Genomic DNA, 20,321 nt, shown 5'->3' on the forward strand with positions numbered 1-20,321 from the left:
GCTTTGAGTCTCCTTTCCTATGGGCTGCAAAGAAACTCAATTCATACATATTCTTTGAGAAATGGCCCCACAGAGAGTATGATTATACAGACACGTGTGAGTGTCCAGGTGCATACGTGTGTGTGCTCACACAGAGGCTAGAAGGATGTTGGATGTCCTGCTTTCATTACTTGTCAAGGTGGTGTAGTACGCTGAAATCCACCCCGCTTCACCACCACTCTCTCCTAAACACATATACATGTGTACACACACATGCATATCTTTCCCTCAATGTATAGAAATGTTGGAAAAATGCTAGTGAAAAATTAAGTTTTTGTTTTTGAATGGAGAAATAATAAAAGCAATGGTTTCCCCTTCAAAAGAACCTCTCTTTCTTTGTAATCAAAACTGTGAGGTGCGACCCACGAGTGCTGGCAAATGCCTGTAACCGTAGCACTTGGAGGGAACAGGCAGGAAGCTTCTGAGTGTGAGGGGAGCCTGGGCAATAATTTGAGACCCTGTCCCAAACAAACAAACAAACAAACAACTCAAGGAGAATGAAAAAGACAGGAAAAAACAAAAAGCAAAATGCCAGACAACCCCTTTACGACTTTAAGAAGCTCTGGTACCAGCTTAGGAAAGACTACAAAATACAGTAAAGGCCAAACAAAATGTGTGAGGGACAAGGGATGCAAACCTTGCATAAAGACAGAGTGACACCATTTTCCAAAGGAAGTGCTTCATCCTACGAGGCAACAACATACGACCATGAGAACAGAAAAGTTGCCTTCCTAGATCCCCAGTCACAAAGGTGCAAGGTGGAGGAAGGCAGAATCCACCTGGTGGGGAGGTGGAGTGGATGAGACACTGATCCTAGTGGGGAGAGCTTATGTGCACATTGTTTCAAAAAAAAAAAAAAATAGGGGTTGGAGATTTAGCTCAGTGGTAGAGCGCTTGCCTAGCAAGCGCAAGGCCCTGGGTTCGGTCCCCAGCTCCGAAAAAAAGAAAAAACAAACAAACAAACAAAAAAATGTAAACCTCAATTACAGACCTGCCTCCTTGTTCGTGTAAGTCTTTTCTAAATAGCCCACTGGGGAATATATAGCTCACCTCCCTCACTCATATTTGAAGAAACAAGGAAACTGGGGTGCAGGGAGGGCTCAGTGCACAAAATCCTTGCCTAACTGGTGAGCTCCAGGACAATGACATGCTGTTCAAAGAAGGTGGACTGCATTCCTGAGGATGACACCTAAAGTTCTTCCAGCACCAGCACCCCCATCCCTCCCAATACACACAAAGGAAAAGTTAGTGGCAATTATAAAATAAGAAAGGGATAAAGTTTTTCAGAGCAAAGAAAGAGAGCCGCGTGGTCCTGGAGAGCATGAATAAGGGAATGGGAGGACAGCAAGGCTCTCCAATGCCCGCCCATCCGCGCCCAGTGGGTGTTTCCAGAAAAGAAACTGAAAGCACAGCATGGTGGCTCCTGTCCCGTTTAACCCCGGTCCTGAGGCTTGCGGCTGACACACTGACACAGTGGAAGGCCGGAGCTAGGGCAAGCGGGCCCTGGGTGCTTATGAACAGCATCAGCTCCACGGCTGCTGCGACTGAAACAACTTTGGTGACTCTTTATCAGGTAATAGCCTTGTGTAGCATACAGTGCAGCATTCTTGTTCACGATACAAATTCAGGCTTTGGAATCAGAGGTCATTCATGTAACAAATTATTTTACAGTGCCCACCCCAGTAGCATTTAATGTATTTACAATGCACGACAGCCACCTCTTCCTAAAATGTTGTCATCCCCAGAGGAAATCTCTTTTCCTCTAGGCAGTCACTCCCACCTTTCCTTCTCCCATGTGCCCTAGATGTCTCTTATGTATTTACCTAAGTTGGATATTTTATATAAACAAAACCATAAAACATGTGATCTTTGGTATGGGCTTGTTTATCTGTTCTGGGATTATTTTGTGGTGCTGGCGATTGAACCCAGGCTCTTACTAATTCTAGGCAAGTACCCTAACCACTGAGCAACACTTCCAGTCCACCGTAATGATACAGTGTGTATGAATGTGGGATATGCTCATGTATGCGAGTATACATACGCATAAGTGTGGATGGGGAGGTTTGGTGTTGCCTTCCATCGCCCTCTGCCTTATTCCCTGAGATGGGGGTCCCACTGCTTTCTGGCTAGCCTAGTGGCCAGCAAGCCCCACAGATGTCCCCTGCCTTGCCAACACTGAGGTTACAGGAAGACATAGTCACACTTGGTTTTTTATGTTGTTGTGGGAAATCTGAACTCAGGTCTATATTCTTACACAGCAAGCTCTCTTAACTGAGACATTTCTTCAGCCCATAGGTTTTGTGGTGGTGGTGGTTTGTTTCTAATTTTTGCTTTGCTTTTTTTTGTTTGTTTGTTTGTTTGTTTTTTGAGCCAGGGTCTCACTATATAGCTCTATTTGGCTATCTAGGAACTCACTTTGTAGACCAAGCTGGCCTCTAACTCACAGAGATCCTCCTGCCTCTGCCTCCTGGTTACTAGGATTAAAGGAGTGTGCTAACACCACCTATGTTTAACTTTTTGAGGAAGTACAAAAATGTTTTCCACGGTGGCTACACTATTTTACAGTCTCATTAGCAATGTGCTTTATAAAATGTGTGTGGATGTTTTGCTTGCACATTTGTCTGTGCACCTCATGTGTGACCGGCACCACTGGAGCCGGAAGAGGGCATGAGGCCCCTGGAACTGGAGTTTTTACATGGTTGTGAGCAGCCACGTGGATGCTGAGAGGGAACTCGAGCCCTCTGGGAAAGCAGCAAGTGCTTTTAACCTCTGAGCCCGCTCTCCTGCCTCCAGCGTGTACCAATTCGAGTGTGAAATCATATTTCATTGTGAGATACAGTGAGAATAATACACTCAGAAGTCTCTGGTGAATTTCCCTAATGACTAAAGGTATTAGACCCTTCCTCAGGTACTGACCGCCTGTCCGTCTTTGTTGGACGAAGGCCCATTCAGGTTATCCGTCCATTAAAAAAATAGCTGTTAATCTTTTTTGTTTGTGTTGTGAGAATTCTTTTATTTTAGACTCTAGACCTAAAAGTACTAGAATTTTCAAATTATTTCTTCCTTTATGTAATTTGGCTTTTATGTTGTAAATGGGAAACTAAACTAAAAATAGTTTTTCTTTCTTTATATTTTGTTTTGGTCTTGTTTTGTTTTGCTTTTTTTTTTCCTGAGACAAGGTTTCTCTGTTGTAATTCTGGTTAATCTGGAACCACTTCTGTGGACCAGACTGGCCCTGAACTCAAAGATCTGCCTGTCTCTGCCTCCCAACTGGTGAACTAAAGGCTTGCACCACCTCACCCAGCTTTATTTTTTATTTTACTTTTTTAAAAAAAGAGTTATTTATTTATTTTATGTATGTGAGTCCACTGTCGATGTCTTCATACACACCAGAAGAGAGCATCGGATCCCAATACAGATGGCTGTGAGGCACCATGTGGTTGTTGGGAATTGAACTCAGGACCTCTGGGAGAGCAGCCAGTGCTCTTAACCACGGAGCCATCTATCTCTCCAGCCCTATTCTTTATTTTTAAAATATTTAAATCTTATGTGTATGAGTATTTGCCTGCACACATGTATGTGTTCTATGCACACACCTGATGCCCACACAGGTTAGAAGAGGGCAGTAGATCTGCTAATAAAGTTACATAGGATTGTGAGCCACTATGTATGTTCTGGGAAACAAATCCAGGTCCTCTGCAAAGTAGCAAGTATTCTCAACTACTGAGCTATTTCTCCATTACCTGTTTATTTTTAAGACAGGGCCTCACCAGGTAAGTTGGACTAGTTGGTCTACATAGTGACCAGTTATATTCCAGGCCAGCTATATACAATGCGGGGATCTGTGTAGTTGTCTGGTCTGGAACTCATATATAGCCAATGGTGACAGTGACTAACAACTGGTCCTCTTGTTAGCTACCTCCTGATAGCTATGACTATAGGCATGGGCCATCCAGCCCAAGCAACATCTATGGTTCTGCCATCAGTTAGTCCTCCTGTGTATCCCTGGCTGTCCTGGAACTCACCTGTAGACCAGGCTGACCTGGAACTCAGAGATCCACCTGCCTCTGCCTCCTGAGTGCTGGGACTAAAGACATGTGACACTACCACTTGGCTTCTCTTAATCACGACAATGGTTTCTATTAAGAGTTGATGTTCCGGTGCTGGAGAGATAGCTCCTGGATTAAGAGAATTTACTGCTCTTGCAGAGGACCTGCCCATATAAGTGGTTCAATGCTGCTTGTAAACTGCAGTTCCAGGAGGTCCTGTGCCCCCTTGGGTTCCTGAATACGTGAAGTGTACATAGATAAAGGAGGACAAACATACATACACATTAAATACACATTACCAAAAAATCTCAGAAACTAAAGAGCTGAATTTCTTGTTTTGCCAGGTTTCTCACTATGTATTACCTACTACGTGTAACCCCTGACAGTCACTGTCGGATGGAAACACTGGAGCCAGTCAGAGCCTTTGGCTTTGGAGAGAAAACATCTTGTTTCCAGAAAAGCCTAAAAGGCACTTAAGCTGCTCCTGAAAAAACTAGGCCTTGCAAAGAGTTTACAAGTTGCCTCACCTGATCATGTGACTCAAGCAAGGCAGCACTTGAAGGGCTATTTCACCTCAGAGCAGATGAGGTTGCCTAGGCTAAGCCTCAGGTCTCTGAGGGTCAGGTCACACTAGGCCCAGATTAGACGATAGCCTGCAGTGGTGTGGTGCCACTCACTGGTGGCCGCTAGTCACCTCCCTTCCTAGTCTGTTTTCTTACTTACCTAGCTTCATTATCAGGAGAACGCTAACTTCATACAAAGGGTCAACAAGTACCACTCTATTTTCTGGGTGAATTTGAGAAGGATTAGTAGTAATCTGTTAACTATTTGATAGAATTAACCAGGGTCCTGGGTTTTACTTTGTTGAAGTTTTAAATTTATTATTTAAAAAATGTATTTACTTGTTATAGAGATGTTCAGGTTTCCTATGTCTTCTTGAGTCGGTTTTAGTCGTTAACATGTTTCTAGAACCATCTCTGTTTGTAACCTAGATACAATTGTGTATAGTAGTGTCATAAGATTTTTATTTATATGAGACTTGTAATAAAACCATTTCAAATCTTAGTGATTTCTTCTTTTATAATTTAACTAATCAATTTTGTAGATTCTCTACCCACTGAGAGCATTACTTTTATTTTTTAGGCACAGACTGGCTATGGGCAACGTTCTTGCCTCAGCATCCTAAACGTGATATTACTGACATACACCCTCATGCTGTCAAAGCCAGCAAACTGCACTTTGAGTCTTATTGGTTCTACTGTTCTCCGTGGCTCTCACTTCCACTGTTTTCTTCCCTCTGCTAGCTTTGGATGTGGTTTGTTTAGTTTGTGCTTTCCCACTTGATCTGTTAGGGAAAGTTAGGTTATGCGTTGTGTTTGTGTATTTACTCACTGACTTACTCTTACGGTGCTGAAGGATCAAACCCAGGGTCTGAGGCATGCTGTGCACATCACTGACTTGTGTTCCGAGCCCATTTGAGAGCTCACAGGCTGGATCCTTTCATGTTGTTCACGTGGGGCTAAAATCCCCAGGCTTAAGTAATCCTTTTGTCCCAGATTTCAGGTAGCTGGAAATACAGGCACATGTTGGGCACAGAGCTCTTTTTCTTCGTTTTTTAACTTTTGCTGTTGATGCTGTTGGTCCTAGGGACTGAGCCAAGGGCGTTTCTGTGTTAGGCAAACATCCTACTACTGAGAGCCATCCATTTAGTGTTCCAGGTCAGAGTTCACAGCGATACACTTCAGGGACCCGAGTGCAGCACTGCAAGGTTTGGTACGCTGCATTTTTAATTCATTTACCTAAAAGTATTTTATGACTTTACTTCTTTGACCCACTGGGTGATTAAGAGCACGCTGTTCAATTCTTACAGATTTGTGAGTTTCCCATTTTGCTTGTTTTGCTTTCTAGTTCCATTCTGCAGTGTCTGAGAAGACACTGTCTTAGCCATTGTTGTATTGCTGTGAGAAGTTGTCATTTCCATGACAACTCTTACAAAGTAAAGCACTTAACTGGGGCTGGCTTACATTGAGAGGTTTGGTCCATTTTTGTCGTGGCAGGAAGCATGGCAGCACGAAGGCAGATAAGGTGTTAGAGGGGTGGCCGAGATCTGCAGGCAGCCTGGCTTGGGTCCCTGAAACCTCAGAGCCCAACCCCAGTGACACACTTTCTCCAGCAGGGCTGCTCCTCCTTTCTTTTTTTTTTTTTTTTTTTTTTTTTTTTTTTTTTTTTTTTTTTTTTTTTCCGGAAAACCCAGGGCCCCCAGGTAGACCAAATCCCCAGCCCCAGGGCTGCTCCTCCTAATCCCCCATGACCAAATCTATGAACCTGGGGCCGTTCTCATTCAAACTACCACCACACACTTCACATGACCTTAATCCTTTCAAAAGCATTGGGGTTTGTTTTGTGACTTAACATATGGTCTGTCTTAGAGAATGTTCCACGTATATCTGAGAATAGTGTGTAGTCTGACGTCAATGGAACCATAAATGTGTGTTCAGGATGCCCCAGACACTGCATTTCTAGGTATGTGTGCTACAGAGAAGGTAAAAGTAACCAATGAAACAGGAACTCGAAGTAAACCTTTCAGTGCATAACTGGAGAAGATCAGTAAAGAGAAGAATGTAGAACAAAATATGTATCTTTGATTGATTATTTTCTTCTCCTGCTTTCAGTCTGTATTAAAACTTAAAATAGTGCCACAGACTATGGTGTTGGGAAACATTAAATTCACTGTATTGGTTTCTTTTTTAATTTAATTTTTATTTTATTGTACTTATTTTAAATGATGTGTATGTGGGTTTGTCCAAATGAGTGCAGTTCCTGTGAAGGCCAGAAAAGGGGGTTGGGTTTTCTGAAACATGAGTCACCGGCCATTTTGAGGCACTTGATGTGGGTGCTGGAAACTGACTATGGGTCCCCTTAACTGCTGAGCCATCTCTCCAGCCTCCATTGCATTATTTTCAAAGAAGTGATCATGGCGCTTTAGCTGGATCGATTCTCGGCCCCTTTAGGAGTGGAGTCTATATATCTTGTGTACTGAAATGGTCAGTAAGAGAACTTTAATTATGCTATTCTTTCCCAAAGGTATCTTCTAGGCCCCCCTCCAACTTTGATCCAGGCAACTATGTTGAAGTGAGTGATCCGAGCACCCACTTACCCTCCAAAGTGGTGATACAGGATATTACCACAGAGCTGCACTGCCCGCTGTGTAACGACTGGTTCCGCGACCCGCTGATGCTCACCTGTGGCCACAACTTCTGTCAAGCCTGTATTCAAAACTACTGGAAGATGCAGGCGAAGGAGACGTTCTGCCCCGAGTGTAAGATGCTGTGTCAGTACAGCAACTGCACATTCAACCTGGTGCTGGAGAAGCTGGTGGAGAAGATTAAGAGGCTACCCCTGCTCAAGGGCCATCCCCAGTGCCCAGAGCACGGCGAGAACCTGAAACTGTTCAGTAAGCCAGACGGGAAAATGATCTGCTTTCAGTGCAAGGATGCCCGGCTGTCCATGGGCCAGTCTAAGGATTTCCTGCAAATCTCTGAAGCCGTCCGTTTCTTTACGGTGTGTGAGCCTTGGGCCTTATGAAATTCCTTAGGAAAATTCTTTTAGAGGGTTTCTTCTTTCTTCTGACCTAGTCCCCTTTTTTAAATAATGAGGAAAGCTCAGAGTCCTCAGAAATACAATCTACCTTGGAAAGTTATTTCTCTAGAGATGCTGCACAGGAGAGGAGCTGTAAAGGAGCCATGGCTGACCCCTTCAGTCACACTGGGTAAACCATGAACAGATAGGCTAGTGTTCCTGTTATCAGAGTGTCAACTGAGCACAACAATAGACAGAGCACATGAGAACACGCTACCGAGAGCTAAAGCTGTCACGTTTGTGATTTCCTGAGACATGAGAACACGCTACTGAGAGCTAAAGCTGTCACGTTTGTGATTTCCTGAGACATGAGAACACACTACCAAGAGCTAAAGCTGTCACGTTTGTGACTCCTGAGTGTTGAGGATTTCTGAGATGGTCAGGGGATACACAATGAAGAGAACTGGGATGCCATTTGGCTTTGGAAAGGCAGAAGGTAAACAGAAGCGTTCCAGTGGGAACAGCACAGCCAGGGTGGAACTGCAGAGTTGCCATAGCCCCCCTGACAGGGTGGCAGAACTTACCTGCTTCTGTGTCTAGTTTGCTGACCGCTTTAGTTTCAGTGGTGCTGGGGACTGAACTCGGGGTGTAGTCCACACAAAACAATTCTCGATGGACAGGAGTATGACACAGTGGAAAGGAAAGATAGTTTATAGCAAGAGCTTACGTGAGAGGATACGGACTTCTTAAAGAAAATATGAGAGAACTCCAGACAGTAGGAGACACTTAGTTTGGGGTTTACTGCTGTGAAGAGACACCATGACCAAGGCAGCTCTTATACAGGAAAGCATTTAATAGAGGCTGGCTTACAGTTTCAGAGGTTCAGCCCATTATCATGATAATGGAGGAAGCATGGCAGTGTCCAGGCAGACACAGTAACGGAAATGCTGAGAGTTCTCCATCTTGATCTTCAGACAGCAAGGAGAGACTGTCCCACTGGGCATGGCTTGAGCATAGATGAGACTTCAAAGCCTGCCTTCACAGTGACACACTTCCTCCAACAAGCCCACACCTATTCCAACAAGGCCATACTTCCTAATACGGCCACTCCCTATGTGCCAAGCATTTAAATGTACAAGTCTATAGGAGCCAAACCACCAAAGGAACACCTCGAAGCTTATTTATTTCCCAACACACTGTGTCTTTGTAGCTGTCCTGCCCACTGCCCTACCACAGGTATGTGGGCATGACAGGTTCTTTCCTCCCACAGTGTAGGTTCTGGAGACTGAACACAGGATGATAAGCTTAGCAGTGAGTGCCCTCATCCACAGAGCCTTCTTACCCATCCCAGCAATAAGCTAACCTGAAACACGATAGTTCCTTATGTTAAAATTTCTCTGTTCAAACAAACACTGGTGTCTTCTATCCCCTGGCAGAATCTCTTCTGGAGCCAGGACTGGACTCCCCATCTTGTCATTTGTTTAGCCTGCCCTGCCCACACCTACCTCCTGTGCTGTTGTTCACACAGGCCCTGCCCTGTCCCACAGATATCTCTGTGTTATAGGTATGAGTGTACATGCACGTAGAGGCCACTGGAAAATCCTAGGGTGTTTCTCAAGCACTTGCCTACCTTTTCTTTTATTTTCTTTTTGAGACAGGACTTCTGACAAAAACCTGGGATTACAGATTAGGCTAGACCAGTAATCTGGCAAGCAAGTTCCAAAGCTCTGTCTCCGCGTCCCCAGCACTGAACATAAGGGTAAACCGCTATGCCCAGCCCTGTACTCAGGTTTCTGTGGCAGGCACTTTACTGCGGAGCCATCTCCCCAGCCCCAGGGTGTGCTTTATGTTTTTATTTTCCAAGTTGCTCTGGGTTAATTCTATTTGATATTTGCAGGAGGAGCTTGCTATCTATCAGAGCCAACTTCAGACAACCCTGAAAGAGCTTCAGTCTCTCAGAACAATGCAAAAAGATGCTATTGCTGCTTACAAGGTGAGGGGCTTATGAAGTATTGCTGGAATATGCCCTTCCTGTAACTCCAGCTATATGGATATACTAAATGGTACCTGGGCTATTAATGCTATTTCACTACAGGTTGGAAGAAATATATGGTGGAAAAGGTTCCCAATAGTTGATTACTTGAATAGATTACCTTTTGTTCTAACATGCTGAGCCTTTAGATGGTCCAGTCGCTAGGTGAACATTGTGGGATTGATGTCTGCTTGGTCTTCCCCTTCATCTATGGCAAAATAAAGACTTTACCAGTAAAACTTGGTTTATAACCAGGTACCACTGAACCTGGGTTCTCATATTATATCCTCCCATCTGATTTATCTTTCTAAACTGTTTCCAAAGTTCACAGAGCTGTTGCTTATACATGCCTGCCCACTATAGACTTCACAGGAGCACCAAAAAAAGCACTAATAGTAAAAATTAGGTAAACCGGTCTCTAGGCTGGGAGCTAAATTGGAAGTTCTGGTCCTTCGTTAATTACTCTAAGTATCTGGAAAAATATATATCCTCAGGAAAAGAAAGACAGATGGAGTTCCTCATGCATCCAGATAATTTTGTTCAATTTCCTAGTTCACCTGCTATAGTCAATATTTGCACATTCAACACATACTTATTGAATGGGTCACTAAGATTCATTCCCACCCTAGAATCCAAGCATGGGAGACAGGTATTAAATGATGCTACCAACACCAATAAAATAACAACAGTGACTAGTACCATAGGAACAGCTACTAGTACCATAGGAAAGCTCAGCAATGAAGAGAAATCCAAGAGGAGAACCTGAAGAAGTCCCTTGAGCTACAGATGTACTCAGTCGGCAGAGTACTTGCCTAGCATGCATGAGGCCCTGAGCTTTAGAGCCGGTATCACATAAACTGGGCATGATGGCGCACACCTATAATTCCAGCACTCAGAAGGTAAAAGGAGGATCAGAAGTTCAAGGCATCTTTGACTACATTTCTAATTTTAGGCTAGCCTGGGACACATGAGATTCACTGTAAAAAAAAATTTTTTTTTGAGGACTGTAGGATGAGTAAGGTAATCAAATGAACCGTGTGAGGGAATATGAGAGAAGGGTCCTGGAGAAGAGTGCTGAAGGGAGAGGGAAAAGTCTGGAAACAGGATGTTAGAACAAGTCCAATAAAGCCAGAGCACACCAGGCAAGACAACACTGAGGAGGCAGAAACGACCCAGTCATGCAGGTCCTTGTATGGAAGAAATGAAGTGCTTTTAACTTGATCCCGTGACGTGAAAAATAAAGATTTGTAAGCACTCCACAGTTTCATTTCGTTTTGAAAGTATCTGATGGCTGTGTGGAAAATGGCTTAGAGAGACAACAGCAGGACCATATGGTTCGAAAACTTGCAGGGCAGCATGCCAAGCGCAAAGGTACTTGATACTATACAGAGATAAACAAGAACATGTGGTGTAGGGAGGAAATTCTATAGACGCAATGACTGATTAAATATGAGGAGTGAACAGTGATATCAGGCAGCATTTGGGTTTAGAAGTCTGGAGTTCAAAAGCTGGAGAAAGCTGGAGGATCAAAAGCTGCAGCTGGATGGATATTGCCTGGGAAGTGTGCAGTGAGCCTTGGACAGAACACCAACTGATTTTTAACATTCAAAGCTGGTTAGACTGGGAAATCATGAGAAAGGGAAACTGGAAGCACATGGGTTGAGAGAACGATGGAGGTAAGGCTACCTAAGGGTGCAGTAATGGTTGTCCATGGAATCTAAGCCATGTAAGACAAGCCGTGAAGACAGACACTTATGGATAAAACAGAGAGAGTCGATGTTGATGAATTGATTAGTTTCTTGAAACAGGGTCTGTCTCTCCAGGTAGCTCTGGTAGCCCTGGAACTTACTTTGTAGACCAGGCTAGCCACAGACTCATACAGATCATGCCTGCCTGATTCTCCAAGTGCTGGGATTAGAGCCAGGCACCACCATGCCCAGGATGAACACAAATGTTCACTGAGATCCAACAGTGCTGCAGCAGGGAGCAAGTGAACTTGGAACACAAAGTCATTTCGGAAATGATACATTTTCTGGGAATGATGAAATTCCATATGTTGTTGAAAATGAGTGGTAAAAGCTGTAAGTCATTGGAAATGAAGAAAATGAGGAGCCAAGAATAGATTGTTCACCAGGAAAGAAGCTGTGCACGTGCACGCACACACACACACACACACACACACACACACACACACACACACTGCAAGTGCAGCAACTTTCAATTTTAGTGCTTTGTACATTGTTCATCCACTCATGTACTGTTTCTTCTATGTGGCCTTGGCAAAAGGAGTAGTTTTGATTTTTTTTTTAAGGGTACATAAATTTTGATTACTATTTATTTATTTTCTAAAACGCAGGTAATGGGTTTTAGTTTACTTTTTTTTTTTTGTTTTTTGTTTTTTTTAATTTTTTTTATTAACTTGAGTATTTCTTTTTTTTTTTATTAACTTGAATATTTCTTATATACATTTCGAGTGTTATTCCCTTTCCCGGTTTCCGGGCAAACATCCAACTTGAGTATTTCTTATATACATTTCGAGTGTTATTCCCTTTCCCAGTTTCCGGGCAAACATCCCCCTTCCCCCCTCCCCTTCCTTATGGGTGTTCCCCTCCCCACCCTCCCCCCATTGCCGCCCTCCCCCCAACAGTCTAGTTCACTGGGGTTCAGTCTTCAGGACCCAGGGCTTCCCTTCCACTGGTGCTCTTACTAGGATATTCATTGCTACCTATGAGGTCAGAGTCCAGGGTCAGTCCATGCATAGTCTTTAGGTAGTGGCTTAGTCCCTGGAAGCTCTGGTTGCTTGGCATTGTTGTACATATGGGGTCTCAAGCCCCTTCAAGCTCTTCCAGTTCTTTCTCTGATTCCTTCAACGGGGTCCTATTCTCAGTTCAGTGGTTTGCTGCTGGCATTCGCCTCTGTATTTGCTGTATTCTGGCTGTGTTAGTTTTGATTTTTAAAGGATAGGTCTCCCTGGTCTAAGAGCATTCTTCAGTAGATACTGATTTGCCAGTCTAGGAAAGTACTGTTAGTATTCATTTTAGGATGTTTGATGGACTCCACAACATTATTTATTAGAGCACAGGTTATCATCCAAGCACTGAAAACAAAACCAACCGTCCTACACCATTAAACTAGTTGGGAAAGAAGGAACAAGCCCCCCAAAGAGCTTTATTTAGTAGAACTGAATGTTGATGGCAAGCAGCCATTTGTGTGGAATTGCCCAAGGTATGTGGTGTGGTGTAAGCCCATCCCCAAATGCTAGTCTCAGTAGTAATCGTGGTGATGATTATGGAGGTTTCCAGGACAACAAGATACAACTGCAACAAAACCTTTCCTTGGAGTTTCTAAAGCTGCATCAGTTTCTGCACAACAAAGAAAAGGACATTCTCAATGACCTCCGGGATGAGGGGAAAGTCTTGAATGAGGAGATGGATGCGAATCTGAACCAGATTCAGGAGCAGTGTCTCCTTGCCAAAGACATGCTGGCGAACATTCAGGCACGGATGGAACAGCAGAACTCCTTCGACTTCCTCACAGTGAGATTCTGAACACAATTGATTATGGGTATACTTGGAAGGAGGAAAGAGAAACTGGGAATGGGGGGTGGGTAGTGATGGAAGGAAAGCAAATCTTAACCAAGCTCAACCCACTCCAACCATATCCTGCCCTATCCAACCCAACCCAACCCAACCCAACCCAACCCAACCCAATACAACCCAACCCAACCCAATACAACGCAATAGAACCCAATACAACCCAACCCAATACAACCCAAACCAACCCAATACAACCCAAACCAACCCAATACAACCCAACCCAATACAACGCAATAGAACCCAATACAACCCAACATAATACAACCCAACCCAATACAACCCAACCCAACCCAATACAACCCAAACCAACCCAATACAACCCAAACCAACCCAACACAACCCAACACAACCCAACCCAATACAGCGCAATAGAACCCAATACAACCCAACACAATACAACCCAGCCCAACCCAACCCAACCCAACCCAACCCAACCCAATACAACCCAACCCAACCCAACCCAAACCAAACCAACCCAACCCAATACAACCCAACTCAATTCAACCCAACCCAACCCAATACAACCCAACTCAACCCAACCCAACCCAATACAACCCAACCCAACCCAACCCAACCCAATACAACCCAACACAACTAACTTTTTAGGTTCCGTGGGAGATAAGTAGCGGCTTTTACTTTATGTTCAGTGGAAGCTTTACTTTCATCTTCCTATGAAACACAATAGTACAGTTTCTTACTTTCCCATAAAGAACATAGAAGCTTTATTTTTCAAAAATAAGTCTCTTATGTATTTGTTGAGTTTTGGCCTTGCTGAAATTATAAACTGAACTATCGAAAAAGCTTTTTGTCAAACTTTGCTGCCTGAAGTCTGACTTTTATAGCAGCATTGGTGATCACTTCAGCACTCAGAAGTTTGGTTACCCTTGGCCCTGGGATCGCTCCTGATCTTTTCTTGTTGGAGTATTTGGAAGCACTCACTTTTTAATAAGTTGACCTTAACTGTGGGCTTCCTAGCTCTTCTCTTGTTTCCTATGAGAGTTGGAAGTATAGAAAATCAGAAGGTTAGCAAATGAGAGGTCAGTTTATCAAGGGTTAGACTGGGATGCTAATTAGCAAAGCCTGTAGAGGATGAAAACTGTTGTTGGTGATGGACTGGGGACCCTCTCTAAAGGAAGCCAATATTGATGGTCAAACCTGGATGGTTACCAGTATAACCAGAGAGATTTCTAGAGATGATGAGCAGGCATCTGACTTCTCTGTTTCTTCTTTTCTCTTTTAGGACATCACAAAGCTCCTAGAGAAGTAAGTGTTTCTCCATGGTACTCTATCCCCTCCTTCCACCACTGGAGGATGTCTCAAAATAAACTATTTGTGTGTCCCTTACAGCATGGAGAAAGGAATGAAGACACTTGTACCCAGACAGCTTATCTCCAAAAAGCTGAGCCTAGGTCGCTTCAGAGGTCCTATCCAGTATACCATCTGGAGGGAAATGCAGTCCATTCTCTCTCCAGGTACAGTAGGGATGAGCTATTGATTCCTATGGCCCATAATCTATATTTCATCTGTGACCAGGGTTCTTTAGTTTGAGACAGGAAGGAGACAGAGTTGGGTAGAGTTTAGTCACAAAAATTTTTTCTTTTTCTCCTGCTGCTATGATTTAAGAATATGTGTCTTTGAACTAATAACATATAAAAGTCTGATATTAGAATTACTCCTCAGCCTATGATTTTGTTTGATCTATAACGTGTGGAAGTAGTCACAATTTTATCCTGTTTAGCTACATCAGCTATATGAATTCTTGCAAATATCAAAGGTCTGAACAGGAAAAAATAACACAAGTGGTATTATTTCAAGAAAAAGAAATAATGGTCTAGATAAGATGTGTATAAAATAAGAATTTAGATAGCTTTTACAAAATTTGTATAGATAATATTATTGTTTGTTATTAAACTAGTTAAAATTGTAAATATATCCCTGTTACATTTTTCAGGTGACTAACACTGAAAGAAACCGATTTCACTGAAGTATAATCAATAGGGCAGAATCTGCCTATTTTACCTAAATATTCCCAGTGTACATGCTGAGTTTTGACAAACATGGAAATATCTCTGTGATCAGGATATAGATGGGGGTTGGAGAGTTGGCTTAGCACTGAGCAAACACAAGGACCCGAGTTTGAATCCTTAGTGCCTATGTAAAAAGCCAGGCATGGTGGCATACGACTGTAGCCCCAGCACTAGGGATGAGGTTGTAGGAAAACATAGCTCTGACAAGACCTGCAGGCTGGACAGTCTTGCGTGAATTCTAGATTCAGCAAGAAACCTGTTCAAAAACTAAGATACAGAATGATGAGGAAGATACTTAAAGTAGACCTCTGACCTCCACATGCACATGTATGGGCATACCTGTACACACACACGCCCACGCGCACACACACACACACACACACACACACACACACACACACACACACACACTTCAAAGTTTCCACAAGTCTCTTTACAGTTAGTTCTTTCTGTGTAGCTCCAGTCCCTCCTGCTGGCTAATCTGCTTTATTTCACTTTTGATACATCTTTGCAAATGTTTGATTTAATGCAGATCACACATTACTGTATTGTGCGTCTCGACTCCTGTACAAAGCACGGTGCTTCCTTTGATTCACCTTTGTTGCACGTAGCAATAATTTGTTTAATGAATATATCATAATGTGTTTATCTATTCTCCAGGCTGATGAGCTTTTAGATCACACTTCAGGGATATTATAAATAAAGTTGTGTGGATCTGTGGGGTTGAAGATGTGCCATTTAATTTTATAAGAAACTATCGATGCTTTTTCTTCCTCAAGTGGTTGAAAGCCTCTCCACGTGCTTCTTGGCCATTCCTAAGATATATTTAATCTTTTGACCATACTTCTGTTGATTGCTTTAACATTAAATTATAAGTGGACAATCCTTTATTAGCCATGCTTGTTAAAAAGGATTTAAAGAAACAAAACAAGACAGGACAAAACAGTGTGTCTGTGTATGAGTTGGTTTCCCTACGTGCGGCTTTCAACAGAGGCCAGAAAAAGGTACTGGTTCCCCTGGTTCTGGAGATATGGGCAGTTGTAAGTTGTCTGACGTGGGTGCTAGAAACAGAGCAAGAAGAAGTACTACGTGCTCTTAAGCTCTGAGCCATCTTTCCAGCCACAAGTTGCTTTTTGGACGGTTTCTTTTGTTTGTTTGTCTGTTGGTTTGTTTTGGATACAGAATCTCATGTAGCCCAAGCTGGCCAAGAGTGCTTACGTGGCCAGAAGTGATCTTGAGCCCCTGATCCTGTTGTTTACACCTCCAAAGTGTTAGGATTATAGGCATTTACCTGACTTAAAACATTAAACAGCAGCCACAGCAACAGCAAAATCAGGATCTCATTATATTGCTCAGGCCGGCCTTGAACTTAGGATCTTTCTGCTTCAACCTACTGAGTACCAGAATTACAGGTGTGTACTACTGCTCCAACTGAATTTTAATTGACACATTTTTGTATGTATTTATAGGATACAATATGATATCCACTGCACGTATGCAACATATAAAAATTAAACCATAGTAAACAGAATTTATATCTCCTCAAACATTTATCACTTTTTGAGCTCTTTTAGTTGTATAAAAATATATAATAAAACCTATGGGGCTGGAGAGATGGCTCAGCAGTTAAGAGCACTGACTGTTCTTCCAGAGGTCCTGAGTTCAATTCCCAGCAACCACATGGTGGCTCACAGCCATCTGTAATGGGATCTGATGCCCTCTTCTGGTGTGTCTGAAGACAGCTACAGTGGACTCATATAAAATAAATAAATTAAAAAGAATCTGTGGCTGTAGCTCAGTAATAGAGTGCTGGCTTAACATGTACAAAGCCCTGGGTTCAGCACTGCCAACAAAACAAAACCAAACCACTGGAACATATATGTACATATAATATATAATAAATTATTGCAGATTACAATTACCATATTGGGATATTAAACTCTGAAATTAATATCTATCTCATTGTACTTTGGTACCTGTTATTCAATATCATTCTACCCTATTCTGTTTATATGAAGCAAACTTCCTTAGCTTCTACATATTAAAAAAAATATCCATCTGTTATGGAATTCTATTATTGTAGACTACAATATAAATTAATTACTTTCAAATGTGAAATTAAAGGTTGTTTACAAAGTATAAGCCTGGTTTTATCTCATTTATTTAATTACTTATTTATTTAGATTTTTGAGACAGTGCTGTACTGAGACTTGCTCTGTAGACCAGGCTGTCCTCAAACTCAGAGATCCACCTGCCTTTGCCTCCTGAGTGCTGGGATTAAAGGTGTGGGGCGATCTTTTTTAAAGATGTATTTTTTTATTATATAAGTACCCTGTAGCTGTCTTCAGACACACCAGAAGAGGCCATCAGATCTCATTACAGATGGTTGTGAGCCACCATATGAATGCTGGGATTTGAACTCAGGACCTCTGGAAGAGCAGTCAGTGCTCTAAATCACTGAGCTGTCTCTCTAGCCAAGCCTGGTTTTATAATTACCAGATTCAACTGTCATAAAGTTACTTTGTTAGATCTCCATAAACATTTCTAAATGCTTGCTCTCAGTGTCTGTATTATCTTGTCCCAGGCGGGCAAGCACATAATTTGTAGACTAAATTCTGAAGCGCAGTGGCAGATACCACTGCTTTAATGTCTCACTGCATGCTAAACCAAACACAATCTCTACCAGGTACCTCAGTCTTACCAAGCTCTAACAGATAGTCATTCATACACAAGCAACCACCTGTATTTAATCTACCTTTGCTTTCTCTGTGTACCCAAAGTGAACATCTCATATATGTTAATATCCCAACTGAGACACTCTCCTTAGACACTCTCCTTAGGAAGATTTCCTAGGGCACCCTCACCTAATTTTTATACTTTTGGTATTAGTAAAGGTTCACATTATTTATATTTTTCCTTCAGTAGAACATAAGTTACTTCAGAGAAAAGTCTGATTTTATCCTAAAGATAAAAATGTCTGGAAATAGCGAAATGGACACCAAGCAACAGAAAGTATGTGAGAGGGCTGGAGAGATGGCTCAGAGGTTAAGAGCACTGACAGCTCTTCCAGAGGTCCTGAGTTCAAATCCCAGCATTCACATGGTGGCTCACAACCATCTGTAATGGGATCTGATGCCCTCTTCTGGTGTGTTTGAAGACAGCTACAGTGTACTTCTATATAATAAATTAATAAATCTTTAAAAAAGAAAGAAAGGAAGGAAGGAAGAAGAAAGAGAGAAAGAATACAAGAACCTTCCTGGCTAAGGGTTTGTGCATATGGGGAGAGAAAAGCACTATGGTGGTATTTCTTACTGTGGGACATTGCATTCACCTCTTCTCTTCCCTGCTATCTCATTTTCTAACCAGGCCCATCTCAACTAACTCTGGATCCTAAAACAGCTCATCCAAATCTGGTGCTATCCAATAGCCGGACCAGTGTGTGCCACGGTGATGTTAAACAGGTAATGCCTGATGACCCAGAGAGGTTTGATTCAAGTGTGGCTGTGCTGGGCTCAAAAGGCTTCACCTCTGGGAAATGGTACTGGGAAATAGAAGTGGCAAAGAAGACAAAATGGACGATTGGAATCGTCAGAGAGTCTATCATTCGGAAGGGGAGCTGCCCTCTGACTCCAGAGCAAGGATTCTGGCTTCTAAGACTAAGGAACCAAACGGATCTAAAGGCCCTGGATCTGCCCTCATGCAGTCTGAACCTAGGTGATCTCAGAAGGGTGGGCGTGTACCTGGATTATGAGGGAGGGCAGGTGTCCTTCTACAATGCTACGAACATGACCCATCTTTACACCTTCACTAGTGTTTTCCTGGAGAAACTTTTCCCCTACTTGTGCCCCTGCCTTAATGACGGTGGGGAGAATAAAGAGCCATTGCACATCGTACATCCACAGTGATTAAGTTATACTATTGTATAAATTCAGGGCGTTATTAAAGTATTGAAATAGTTCACCAATTTCACTGGACTCTCTTTCCACTCTATGGAGAACTCTGAAATAACGGAAGCAGGATTCACAAACCGACTTACAATTCAGTTTCCCACCCAGATTTTGCTGGAGCCATTCAAGATAACATTCTGCTTCTCTGAGGTCTTCTAAGACACAAGAGTACCCGGAGTGTACTCCTCATGTCTTGTCTCTGGAGCAAAGTGCGAGGTGATTCTGTGATGTTAGGAACCCTCTTCGATTGGGCCTGAAAGGTCTTCCTCACTGGCTGCCAGCATGATTTTAAGAGGATGGATTTTCACATCCGCGCTCTTACTCCTGTTGAATTATCTTTTTTTTCCCCCAGAGCTGGGATTTCATTATAAAATTCCACCTTGTCAGTTTTCTACAACATGTTGCTTTAAATCTGAAAATTTGCTCCGGCGACCTAAAGTGGAAAATGGCCCGAATTAGCTCATCATCTTGTCTTCCTGCAATCCTCCTAACATGTTTTTTGGCCTATTAAATCTCAGGCTCCTTCCCCTCCTTTCAGTTCCTTCCTCCTGCTTTATTCATAAGTGGTACCTATTTCTCCTATATTAAAACACACCCATATTTCTATCTGCATTTGACTCTGTCCCTTTTCACCAGTCCTGCCTGTATTTATTTATTTATTTATTTATTTTGACCCCACTTTCCTCAGTATGTTCATTCTTCAGCCCGTCCCTTCTTCTGAGGTCCACAGTTCTCAATACCCACAGTACTCTCAGTGAAATGGCCCTATTTCCTCTCCTTGAAACTCCCTTGCTAAACCCGTCTTTCTATACAATGTGTGCATTTACAACATGATTTCAGTAACTAGCATGACGCCTGTGCACACATATGTATCCGAGCATGTGCCTGCCACACGGATGATGCCTGTGGAGTGCCAAAGAGGATGCTGCGTCCCCGAGAGCTGGAGTTATAGATGGTTGTGAGCTTGCCTGATGTGGCTGCTGGAAGCAAACATGGGTCCTCTGAAAGAGCAGTGAATGCCCTGACCACTGGGCCATTAGTACAGCCCCGTC

General features: G+C 42.8%; 1 protein-coding gene across 1 annotated transcript; it reads left to right on the forward strand.

The window, feature by feature from the left end:
- Positions 1 to 1,457: 1,457 nt before the first annotated feature.
- Trim69 (tripartite motif containing 69) lies at positions 1,458 to 19,288 on the forward strand. The gene is made up of 7 exons (XM_032904089.1): positions 1,458 to 1,612; positions 7,173 to 7,649; positions 9,565 to 9,660; positions 13,002 to 13,235; positions 14,536 to 14,558; positions 14,643 to 14,767; positions 18,689 to 19,288. The coding sequence occupies exons 1-7, from the start codon at positions 1,553 to 1,555 to the stop codon at positions 19,225 to 19,227; spliced, it is 1,554 nt and encodes a 517-aa protein (XP_032759980.1). The 5' UTR covers positions 1,458 to 1,552; the 3' UTR covers positions 19,228 to 19,288.
- The last annotated feature ends 1,033 nt before the right edge of the window (positions 19,289 to 20,321 follow it).

The sequence above is a fragment of the Rattus rattus genome, chromosome 5 (genome assembly GCF_011064425.1).
Source record: "Rattus rattus isolate New Zealand chromosome 5, Rrattus_CSIRO_v1, whole genome shotgun sequence".
NCBI lineage: Eukaryota > Metazoa > Chordata > Mammalia > Rodentia > Muridae > Rattus > Rattus rattus.